The 13,306-nt window shown below is 31.9% G+C and overlaps 1 protein-coding gene across 1 annotated transcript; it reads right to left on the bottom strand.

Moving 5' to 3' along the window:
* Window positions 1-3,691: 3,691 nt before the first annotated feature.
* LOC143912739 (putative inorganic phosphate cotransporter) lies at window positions 3,692-12,027 on the bottom strand. The gene is made up of 10 exons (XM_077432087.1): window positions 11,653-12,027; window positions 8,822-9,027; window positions 8,635-8,715; window positions 8,291-8,534; window positions 6,638-6,852; window positions 6,399-6,560; window positions 6,185-6,317; window positions 5,988-6,101; window positions 5,781-5,908; window positions 3,692-5,697 (listed from the first exon to the last, which is right to left on the bottom strand). Exons 1-10 carry the CDS (start codon window positions 11,741-11,743, stop codon window positions 5,512-5,514), a joined length of 1,560 nt encoding a protein of 519 aa, XP_077288213.1. The 5' UTR covers window positions 11,744-12,027; the 3' UTR covers window positions 3,692-5,511.
* Between the last annotated feature and the right edge of the window lie 1,279 nt (window positions 12,028-13,306).

Below are 13,306 nucleotides of genomic sequence, written 5' to 3'. Positions count from 1 at the left end.
TGTCAAAATTACTTTAACAATAATATTAAAAATACATACATATATCATAAATATATAATAAATTTAAAACTCTGCGGCCTATGTGATAGCCTGGCTGGTCCCAGATTATCCACTGTATTATTCAAAGTTCATTAATATATTCATAAACATTCAAACTGTAGATATACATATTCGAAAAAAGTGTAATCAATCATACACATGTATGTACATCATGAATTTTATTTAAAAAACGAAAAGTTACTGAAATTACAAAAAATCTAAAATTACTTTTAAGTTTCTTATATTAACTTCATCGTTTTATCGTTGAATATTTTACCTAATGAATTTAAAAAAAAATATCAAGAACATAATTTTTTATGTAATAGAAATTCATATTTTTTAGAAGAAAATTATTGAATGTTATAAGATTTTTAAATATTTACCATTAAAAAATATTTTTATGTATTTAAATCTATCGGAAATTAAATATTCCTTTTTAACTAAATAAATGTTATATTATCAAAGAACTAGTATTGTGATTATTTTATTTGAACAGTATGAATGTATGTACTTAAAAGTTTTTACCAAAATCCACAATACTATTATGCCATTTTATTAAAATATACAATAAAATTGTGTCAAAAAATAAAATTCTTTTATTTTTATTTTCAATTATACATCACTGACTACTGAACTGCGATAATTTTATGATAAAGAGAATGATATTAAGTTTGTTTGCAATTTTCTAATTCTTGATTTAATTCAATGTTGCAATAAGAATTTCTACAATATAAAAAAAAAATCGAGTAAATACATATGTATATAAGCTTGTACTTGTACTGTTTATTAATATTTATGTTTAAGTATTTCTTTCCATTGAATAGAAAAGATTTTTCAAATACTTTTTAATGTTTAAGAGAAGTAGGTTTGGGATAACCAATCAATGATTTTAATAAAATTTTTATTCTTTATTTCATTTTTAATTTATACCAGGAAGACCTAACAGGTAGCCCCAATGCGCCTTCATTGTACATTTGATACAAATATTATCAGTATTATACAAAGTACATAAATACATATCAATTAATATCCACAGAGACATCTATGGTAAAATTTGTAAATTTGCAGCATTTTATACAATTCAGCGAAATTCGAGATTGTTGAAAACTTGAGATTTTGCGAGAAAATGGGTGAGGTTGCCAATTTTTTGGAACCGTTTCAATGAAAATCTGATAAATTGGCAAATTCTGAAAAGAAACGATTGACCTACAGTCACAAATCCAAGGTCTGGTCAGCAAAAACCAATGGAATTTTAATCCATGACCACTCTGTTCAAAGGATTATATGCTAACCACTAGTCTATACATACTACTGGTTAAAATATTTTATAAAGCTAAAAAAAATCAGTGCCCTGAAGGTCAGTGTGCCCCGCGCTTAGATTTTTTTAGTTCAGGTGTTCATACATGTGTGTAACGCTCATTAGTCATTACAAAAATCCCGTATATCCAACCCCAACAAAAAAATCCTGTGGCCCTTCAAGACCTAAATTTCAGGGCTGTGGAGTCGTAGTCGGAGTCATGGAGTCGCGGTGTTTTGGCCGGAGTCGGAGTCGTGAAAAATGACCGACTCTGACCATTTTTCCATATTGACGGAAGAACAAATAAATATAGCTAAGAACGCTCTGTTTGAATTAACGATTCGTATAAAAGGTCTTCGAGTGGGAAACGAGACGACATCAGGCAGCTTTGATCAATCAATTCTTGAATTATCATCATCTTCATCCGACATCGCTGAATCTGTAGACGATTTTGAAAAATATCTCAATGAACAAGATGAAATAAAACGTCCTCGTTTGAGTCCCAATATAGCAGACGAAGGAGACTCTTTCAAAATTTAAAAATTAATTTTACGATGCATTGAAAATGTTGGAAAAAATTGACCGAGCTTATAATTTAAATGTTAAAATGGCAATACAGCAGTATCCAGAAATCGTAAAAGATTCGTAACAGCATGCCAACCCAAGTATCAATAGAGCGGTTATTTTCCGCTCTTAAAATCCTCAATTCTGATTTGAGAGCTTCTACGAATACAGATTTAATAGAAGCAATGTTGTTTTTAAGAATGAATTCAAATAAATAATTAATAAAGTTTGATCTTGTTTTATTTTTAAGTCTATAACATGAAAATTATTTGCAAAGGTAGTGAGTCGGATTGCTTAAAATTACAATCCGACATTGATATAATATCTGAATGGTGTAATGTAAACCTTATGCATCTCAATATTTCTAAATGCTTCTCAATGACACTTTCCAGAAATCGTAACCTAATTGACTTTACTTACAATATTAATAACGTAGATCTTACAGCAAAAAATTGTGCCAGAGACTTAGGTATACTTATAGATTCCAAACTATCATTTAATGAACATATTAATCATATTGTTACTAAATCTTATAAACTATTGGGATTTATTTGCCGAGTTGCGAAGCCCTTTAAGAATCCCCATACTCTGATTCTACTCTATTACAGTTTAGTTCGTAGTAATATGGAGTATGCCTCAATCATATGGTCTCCCTATTACCAAACTCACATTGAGCACTTAGAAACAATCCAGAAGCGTTTTCTGCGCCATTTATCCTATAAGACTGGTCTTAAAAAACTGTTACCATCTTATAATGACAGACTTTCTTTTTTCCATATTGCAAGTCTGTCTCAGCGTAGAAGGGTTTCTGATTTGTTAATTTTATATAAGATTGCTAATGGTATTCTTGACACGTCTGTTTTAAGCGAGATTAATTTTAACGTTAATGCCCGATTCACCAGATGCACAAATCTTTTTTATCCACCTATTTGTCAAAGCAACACCTCTTTCAATAGTGCAATCGTTCGTATATGCCGTATTTACGATAGCTTAGATGATTGTCCTGACCTCTTTAGAGACTCTTTTAGTATTTTTAGGACAAAGGTGAAGAAAATAATATGTGGTTGATTTGCTTCTTCACCCTTATAGTCTTTCTTTTTCTTTTTTACTTTATCTGTATCTTTTTCTTTATCTGTTTCTTTTCTTTTTTTAAAATCTTGATGTTTTTGTAATTTTACTTTTTTATATCACCATGTGGTGCTCACTGTAAATGGAATATTATATTTTTATTTATGTTTATTATTATTTTTTGTCTCATTATACAACTTTCTTTTTATATTTTATTCTGTATGTGTGCCTATTTAAATAAAATAAAAATAAAAAATAAAAACAACCTGATAAAATTTAACATTTTTGAGTCGGAGTCGTGTTGTTGGTAAATATCGGAATCAGAGTCGGCGTCGTGATTTCTTTAACGACTCCACAGCCCTGTTAAATTTTATCAAATTCTAAACTACAGTTGTAGAACACGGTTAGCTTTGCACCAGTCTACACATGTACATAGATTCATCACAGCATACATTGCTTCAATATGTACAACTCTAAGGTCTATTATGCACTGTTGAGGTGACTGGCGACCTCGTGCATAAACACCCATTTAAGACTATATAAAGTACATTCGCTGGCAACTGGTCGACAGTGCATAATAGGCCTGATATGCCATTTTTTATTAATTTCATACTTCCCTGGGTTAATGCATTTCTTCTTATTGTTTTTAAGGTAGAAAAGTGTCATATTTGAGGATATGTAAATGGAGGATATGAAAGGGTATTTCAATAATACATATAAATTCAATTTGTATATTTATGTAATATACATATATATTTTATTTTGTTTTACAAAACTATTACAATATTTTTCCTATCACAGGTTATTTCAGATATTTTTTCTATAACATTAGACAAATGCATTTAAGGCAAATTCAAAATTTTGGGCTTTGCAAAAATACATTATGTTTAAGAAAACCACCCGCTATTCAAAATTACATGAAACGTCAAACCATACCATTTTTTGATTGTGTATTTTATAATTGGGATAAATACATATATGATGGAACTTGATAAACATATACATACATAGAACTCTTCATGTTTAATCATAAAATTACATAGTTTAAATAAGCAATGGTATAGTTAAATGGAGGACTAACCGTGACAGGTGATAATACTTATATTTCCATTTAAAGAAATAAACTAAGTACACCATGTTTGTTTTTTTTACACATCGGAATAATTCGTAAGAAATAACATTTTAATATAAATAATCGAATTACTCATATTTAGTTAACGATTCATTAGTAAAATGCTACGAGAACACATGCTCATAAACTGTTTGAACGTTTTTAGTGTTCTTTGACTTCAAATTCCTTAATCCTATGTTCAAACTGAGTATTTATTTATATGTTCACGTAGCATGTTACAAACGAATCATCTTCTTTAGACGTTACATTATATGTATGGTAAATATAAAAGAGGAACATACTATCAAATTTCGGTAATAATAAGTCATTAATACTACAAACATTTTACAATATGAATTGGAATGTTTAATAACTACACATTCACAAATACGAGTTGATATGTCATATTGCCGAAAAGTATATTATAGTTTTTTTTTCAAACCTCGTAATAAACATATTTTTCATTAAATAAACGATTTTCAAGGCATATATAGGTTAATAAATTTTAGACTTAAATAATTACAGTTAAAGCAAATAAAAAAATATATCACACAATTAGGTCACTTTAATGTGTCGTGCACTTCTAACATTATCTCTTCTTATAATATTATAAATATACATTATGTATAAAAACCAAATCATATTATAAAAAAATAGTAAAAACTGTTAAAAATTTTTCATTCTATTACAATTTAGTCAAAAAAATTAAATCACTCCGAAAAACCTTCAATAAAAAAAAATCTATGAGGAATATTTAAAAAATGTGAAAAAGTAGCATACATATATGTATATACATACATACCTATCTGAAATTATTACATATTCATTTTTTAGTAACAGTAAGTGTATTATTAAATACATATGTCTGTACATCATGGGCCGGGAATCGGGGGGGGACAGCCATGGCTCTAGCCTGGGGGCCAGGTCGCGAGGAGGGCCCAGCACCGAGATCATATGAAACTTAGAAACAATCGAGATCAAGACTTTTATTTGAAACTTAAGAAAATATATGTTAAGTGATCCTCAATCTTATTACTCCTTAATGTGTATTGTAAAGAATATTGATGGAATAATTTTTAATTTTAATTTTGAAACTATTTTTGGGGAGGGGGGGGGACTTTATCATGCTAGCTCAGGGGCTTGGCTTAGGAGGTGCGGGCGATGATGTACATACATACATATCCATTTTGTGTACACACATATACAATTTGAAAGATGTGTGTGAGGCAAAAAATTAAAATTAAATTTAATCTTCTTCATAATTTAGTAGACAATCTTTTTAATCATCCAATAACTTACAGTCATTTGTTTTTATCGTATAATATTTACACATACGACTAACTTTCCTAAAATTATCAATGATAATGCATCAAATTGTAAAATTAGCTATGCATGCTCGCCGGTGAGTCATTTGGCTGAGCTTTTTTAAATGTTAAGATGACACATTTGCAGAATCGTTCAACAAAGGACTAGAACTAATGTCATCTTCAGAATAGCTGGACACTTCAATTGACCATTTTTCCTCTTCAGCGCCGGCGAAAGCCAAGTAAAATAAATTGCAGGCAAGATTTATAGCTGCTGCTAAATAAAACACAACTCTCCATTGACTTAGTGTTTCCTAAATAAATAATAAAAAAAAAATCATTAGATCAGATTAAATAAAGTAAAAATAAACAACATCTGTCAAAAGAAAATACTGACTTGGCCTTCTATTATTAAACCAATTGCATACGGTGCTACAAAACCGCAAATATTTGCTGCAGCATTGGTTATACCATACATAGTGCCTGCGTAGTGCGGCGATAACGCAATATGATTCATCTGATTGCCTGAAAATTTAAAAAAAATCCGAATTCAACAAACGAAAACAAATTAAAGCATCTTTTGCACAAATAATAAAACAATTACCAGCATAAACAGCACCACCAAAAGCGCCAGTAATTGAAAGAAGTAATAGCACTGAAACTTTATCGCATCCTACCCATGCTACACCCAACAGTCCTACTGATGGTATCACCGAAGCTAGAAATATTGAAGAAATTGTTATAAATACAATCATCATTCATGATACGTCACATATAAATTCAATTTAATGAAATATTTACCAACAGTATTCCATAATTTATAGGAATTGAGTCTAGAAATGTAATGTTTGGCTACCAACCAATCGGCAAATACACTTATGAAAATCCCCGCAAACCACGATGTGAGATATGGTATTGCCGTTAATAGAGCATTCTAAAAACAAACGAAAAAATAATAATCGTATTGAAAGCGATAGATTTTTCATTTAAAATAATATAAATAACAATCGTATACCTGTTGCAGTTTCATGTGTAATATATTATTCATATATGTGGGAAGTTCGGTAAGTTGAGTGTAAAACTGCCACGACAGACCACACTGAGTGACCAGTATGGCCCATAGAGGCAAACTGCGTAAGAAGTGACCCCACGGTATAGGACGAGCTTTAGCATCAACCTTAAGAATTTGAAACAAGTTAATATGAGATGCAAACAAAACAAAATCAATACGTTCATATAAATTTTGAGTGTTACGTGAATGCCGATAGTCCATCTTATGTATTCCAATTCTTGTCGACATATCCTGGGATGACTTTGTGGAGTATCATAAACGAGAAATATCCAAGCGATAAACCACACGATTCCCAGACCACCGAATAAATAAAAACATAAGGGCCAACCACCGCCCCATTCAAGGGTACACAGCCAACCAGACAGGGGAAACGAAACAACGGAACCGAAATTGGACCCTGAAAAGAATAATTCATTAAAATACATCATTTTTACTTTATCTATATATGTACGTAGTAACAATGGGTCTACATTACGGCATCGAAAGGTCGAAAGATCGAAAAGCAAAGATCGGAAAGCAAAGATCGAAAATCGAAAGATCATAAGTCGAAAGATCAAAAAGAATGTATGCATGGTAAACGGTACTATGTATGTATATATAATATATATCAGTGGCATGTGGTGAAATTATCTTTCTTTTTATACGGGAGGAAAAGCATGTTCCTCTTGTATCCTGCTCGCGTAAATTAAGTTACGAAGGGGGTAGAGAGAGTTTTACCGCACGCCACTGATATATACTATTATATATATGTACTACCCGATTTTCATATGTATTTATGGTAAACGAACATTTTTGATTTTTCGACGTTTCGATACGGTGACGGTCATCGAGTAACAATAGATGAATTTTTTGTGATCATGCGAAAATTCGAACTCGAGATTTTGACTGATTCGAACTCAGAATCGATCCCTGATCACGTTTTCATGATCTAGAAAAAATGTCTGTGTCTGTGTATTTTAGGGATTATTTGTTACGTTAGCCCTATCGAACTGAAACTTCGTAGCGGTTACTGAAATTTTTATGGATACGACGATAATTTTTTTCAAATTTTTAAGTTGACCGGAAATGGTACCTCCCTTATAGGTGTCCTCTTTTTTAAGTTTTTTTATTAAATTATCTCCCAAACCGCTAAACCAATCAGACTGAAATTTTTTTACATTTAATAGAAATTATAAATTTTATACCCTAATATTTTTACCTGAACCGGAAGTAGTGCTTTTATTCTAGAGAGTCGAGGTTTATTATGTTTTTCTCAGAAACCTTTTGGTTTATTGAACTGAAATTTCATATCTAGAAGTTTAAGCTTAATACCAAGTTATGTATAAAATTTGGTAAAAATCTGTCAACCAGAAGTGGCAGTTTAGATGTTGTGGCCACTATTCTGTCCACACCCCTAAACGTATCAAGCTGAAAATTTATATAAATATTCTTTGTGTACTAACTTAGAGCTGATAAGGTTTTGGTCAAAATTCGTAAACCTGAAGTTGTATTTTGTTTTAAAACAATATTTCATTATTTTATTTTGACCTTTTAAATTATTTTTATATTCTTGATATTTAATGTGTATAATGATTATAGAGATTTTAAATAATAAAAAAATTTCGGACAAAATCCGACAACCAGAAGTAGAACTTTTATCTTGCGAAAGTTTCCTATATTTGCGCTCAATTTGTATCGAAAATGCTTCCATAACCGGTATGTGTAAACGTGAATGTATTTTTAAAAATCGAATTTTATTTTTGACCATCTTATATTCCTCAAATACATAGATTAAGTCATGGGTTGGTAACATCCGTATTTTTTTTTGAAAACAAACAAACAGTAGAAATGCTTACCGGCATACACAATGGCCGCAAATTTTGATCTCTCTTCTGGAGGAATCCACCGAGCCAACATTGCATGCATTGCCGGAAACGTGACACCTTCGGCGACACCTTCTAAAATGCGAACGACTATGAACAATGTATAGTTACAATATGCCGCCGCTGGACTGAGCAATGTGAATATTGCCGTCAACAATACGCCCAGTCCAAAAACAAGTTTTCCACCGAAAAGTTCTGCAAATCTACCGCCAGGCACCTACAATCAAAAAATTTCAATAAAATACAGAAATTATTACATACAAATAATATTCAAATTCTGAATTCTTTTTAGAAGCATATTGATAATTTAAAATTACCTGTGTTAAAACATAACCATAAAAAAAAGATCCCAAAATAACACCACGTTGTGTTTCACTCCAATCGAAATCTCCCGGTCTCTACAAATATGTAAGGCGAATTTCAATATATTTAACATAATGATTTTATATTTTGTAATATACATACATACATGCACTATATGTGCAAGATAAAATTAAAAATTACCAACGGAACGGAACTATTATTTATTGGGTCAACAATTGGACACACGTCCAGTGAGGAGTTTGTAGAGTCAGGAATTGCAGAGCTATTCACCATGGCAACAATGGCAACGGACAGGTTCACTCTCATTGCGTAAACATTTGCAAAGCCTAGAAAGCCCATTATACCCAGCACTGTGCGAGATTTGATACATTGTTTAGTATCAAAAACTGTAAATAAGAACAAAAAATATATATATCACATATATGTATGTAGTATTTAAATCAAACGCAATGCAAAATATTTTATAAATTTGTAAATGTGTTATATGACGCTTCTGATAACAATTAATGACCGTAATGCGATGCTCTACATATGATAACAGCACAAAGCAATATTGAATAATAACATCAATAGTTTTCGAAAATGAATTAACATAATATTGCACTATCGATCATTGACTGTATATGTAACATATTTGTACGAAACTTTTAGTTAACTCTTCAATATAAATTACTAGTGGTTTTACCCGGCTTCACTCGGTATTTGTAATATAAACAGTTAAAACATGGCAAAACAATCTAATAGTAAACACGCGCATGCACAGAAGGATTTGCGCCTGTCGCAGATATAGTACCTGTAAATAGCCAATAATTCGCAGATATAGTACCTGCAAATAGCCAATAATTCGCAAATATAGTACCTGCAAATAGCCACAACCTTTATTTAAATGGAAAAAAATACATAACATTCGACGATATCGATGTCATAGAAATTTTAATTTGTTTTCGATGCTCCCAATAAACCTTACATACATACATACAAAGTCTCTTTCGAAATTATATATTAGATGTAAAAATGAGCCGTTATATTTGAACGTGGCATACGTCTACTTTTCTTCATTCCGAGAAATATCTCGCAAAAGATTAAATATAATGTTTTGCGTTTAACAATATTTAAAAATACTGGTGGCCTGTAATACGTTTATTATGCTTTTCCGCGATTCTGGACATATCGAATTAAAATAAGTGATAACAATTTGTGTATTAAGTCAAACAGAAATAGTATTTTTGGAACTGAAAATTGGACTAAAATATAACGGCTCATTTGACGGGCTGAAAACCAGACTGGTACAAGTGACATTTTTAAAAAAATCTGGTTTAAGTGCTAAAATAATAGCATATAGGAAATGCTATTATTTTAGCACTTAAAACAGCTTTTTTAAAAATGTCACTTGTACCAGTCTGGTTTTCAGCCCATCATATGCAGTTAAGATCATGGAAAATCGTTTGAATCTATGTAAATGATTATGGGTTTTTTCTCATAGCAACCATACAAGTATTAAACAAGTTCAACTATATGTATATGTATTTAATACATTGTCTATATATGAATTATCAATATATGAAGTTTTGTGATCATGAGTAAATTCAACCACGAGATTTTGATGGATTTAAATTCAGAATCGATCACTGAACATGTTTGTACGGTTTTAAAAAATGTGTTTATTTTGGAGATATGTAATTCAAGCGCTGTTATTCTCATCATACAAAATTTTTTAATTGGTTAATGAAATATTAATCTTTAAGTTGTAATTTTTTTAGCGATTTCATTATGAGATGCATAGAAATGTACAATATTAACATAATAAAATTTGTATATCTACATATATAGGTAAATATGTAAATATAACATTAATGTTTATCTGCTATGCAATTCCAAATTTCTATATGGAACTGCCAAATGTCGTACACTATATCATGGTACTCTAATGAAAACGGTACGTTACCATTATCTGGTGGCCTTTTTTTAAACAAAATGTATATTTTTTTGCATTTAGAAGAGTAGCTCATTCGTTCTATTATCTACTAAAGACACATAACATCTTGGCAGCAGGATGCCGTGTGCAAAAATATACGAAATGTAGCTTTAATTGTCACCCTACATGGAAATTGATACCGGAACAGTCGTCTACTATTTGTGATGGCCTTTTGTTTCTTATATTGTTGGGTCAGAGAATTGGCGTCCATCAAATTATGCAAACTAAGAACACAACCGTCGACTGGAATATCTAAATGAGACATCTTAACAAACGACCCAAACTGAAGATAGGAAACTAAACATCAATCGTCGAAAGCTTCATCAAATTGTGCAAACTAAGAACACAACCGTCGATTGCAATATATAAATGAGAGATCTAAGAACAAACGACCCAAACAGAAACTAAGAAGCAAAACATCAACCGTCGAAGGCCTGTTTACAAAGAGAATAAATAGCGCCAGTAGAGTACGTCTACAGTGGATTTTTGGAGGACTGTCAGAAGATTCGCGAATGTTTTTTAATCTAAGTGATTGAAGTATTGGATTTGAACATTGCAAAGTCAATTATCGCTACAACGCAATTGATCCATACCCTGGTGTCCATACGGTGGTGTAATTAACGACACTAGGAACAATCCGTCATAATTTGAAGTCAAATGCATTTGGAGCACAACTGGTCAGAAACGACAACGTATTCGAGTCACTATTGAACGCAATCAAAAAAAAATTTGACCTCTAGAATCTGCATTCTGATTTAATTTAAAATTACTTAATATGTTTATTTAATTATTGGAATTTAATTTTGTATTTAATAAAAAAAAATCCGGAGACAAAAAAAAATATATATATATATTTTTTTTTTGTCTCCGGATAATGGAAAAATAACGAACTGCGTATGTATATAGCAAAAAATAATTGGTACATTTTTGTTATACACATGAAACTTGAACCTGACGTCAGATACAGTTATTAGAGGTTATGTTGTATGGGGTATGGCGTTTTATCGCAACGCCGGATGTACGGATTAATCTGTACCTGTCTCCGGTATCAAGGCTTGATCATCAGCCGCTTCGTCATTTTCTTGATCAGAGCTGTTCATGTTGTCTATTTGTCTAGCCGCAAACATACTTGAAAGAAATGGGCGGTTTCAATGCGAGCAGCTAGCCGAAGACGGCATGTCAGATAGTCGAGGCTGGAGATAGTTGGAAAAGTTGGCACCACCAATAGACGAAGACGATCATACGATCATCCAAGGAAGCGGCGACAATGAATAAGGAGTCTTAACAAAGGCGTCAATGACGTCAGCCCAGCTGACTGTCAGTGTCAGTGCGGTGTACTACATACACTAGTATAAATGTATATCGCACGCAGCAAATATACAAACCAACAAAGCTGCCACCCCACAATGTCGATACTATTGTAATGGTGGTGCTTTCGAGCAATTTAATAAAAAATATATAAAGGGGAAACACTGCAATCGTTAGCCAATAATATAGTTTTTGACCACTCGCAATTTTAGTTATAAGGTTTAGTAAAAAAAATAAAAACTCTGACTTCTCTCTCCAATGAAGGTATGTATGTATTTGTTTAGTAGTGAGTCTCGCGTTTCACGCTCAAAAATTGGTTATTACGCTTCGACTATGTATCAACGGTAATTGGATTTGAAATTGGAAAAGACAATATTATGATGGACTTTTCGGCTGCCAGATGTTCCGTTATAGAGATTTTAGTGACTTTTGGGCGAGCGCTGTGTGGGCAATAATCATCAAACCAATAACGAACGACAAAATAAAGTAAAAGCACAAAACTTTCAATGTGGTATAAGCAGTGGTGTAGTGGAAGTTTTTCGAGCCGGGGCGCGCCCCTCTTATGTTAAATGTAGATTTCATGTTTCCAATATTAAAAGAGAATAAAAATATATAACTTTTATTTGTATTAAGTTTATTTTTTTTAAATTATGAATCCCTACTTCAAGCTATTCGCTTGAAACTTGCAAGAATTTTCAATTCTAATAGAATAAAGAAAAATATTTTAGTTTTATTTTTAAATCTTTCAACTTGGAACTGCAGTATCAGTTCGACACTTTCATTATACTGTAGGCATATAGTACAACTGAAATGATCTCATCAGGTCACTGCGACACATATCCAGGAAAGTAATTAACGCATGGCACACGCTCGCCTCGTCAAAAGGTCGACACGTGTTTCTATACACGTGTCTGGGAAACAAAGGAAGAACACACTGAACCCATAAAAACCACGAACTACGTCCAGGCGTATGAACCCATAAAACCACGCTCGCAGCATAACTAGGGCAGCGCGAGTACCAAGAACAAAAGATGTGCACACGACACACTTCAACCCAAAACGTTTATAAAGCAACGCAGCAACCTCCACCGGCAGAGTGAGCTTCTGGAGTTCAAACAGATCACTTCTCCGAAGAAACCTCTTCGTACATACAATAACCATTGTACCAATTGAACGCAAATAAACGATCCTCTTTCAAACTCAACTGAATTTCCATAGGCCGGGAAACGGTCGAAACCTTTCACTCGACCACCTGTTCTATAATACCTTTTTTGTACCTAGCTATTACTTTCCCAAACATGTTTTAATTCATGACGGTATTTCAACCCTCAAAATTCAAAAACTAATAAACTTGCGTATTTATTTGAAAATAAATTTTCAAA

This window comes from Arctopsyche grandis, chromosome 6, assembly GCF_051622035.1.
Source record: "Arctopsyche grandis isolate Sample6627 chromosome 6, ASM5162203v2, whole genome shotgun sequence".
Classification (NCBI taxonomy): Eukaryota; Metazoa; Arthropoda; class Insecta; order Trichoptera; family Hydropsychidae; genus Arctopsyche; species Arctopsyche grandis.
Note: the sequence above shows the minus strand (reverse complement) of the source record. Positions and strands in the feature narration are given on the sequence as shown.

What these genes read in the sequence shown, in the direction of transcription:
- LOC143912739 (XM_077432087.1), bottom strand. Translation starts at nt 11,743, where the DNA reads ATGTTTGCGGCTAGACAAATAGACAACATGAACAGCTCTGATCAAGAA. An exon ending in GATGGACTATCGGCATTCAC is followed by an intron (nt 6,561 to 6,637) that starts GTAACACTCAAA and finishes CAAATTCTTAAG; the next exon opens with GTTGATGCTAAAGCTCGTCC. An exon ending in TAAATTATGGAATACTGTTG is followed by an intron (nt 6,102 to 6,184) that starts GTAAATATTTCA and finishes CAATATTTCTAG; the next exon opens with CTTCGGTGATACCATCAGTA.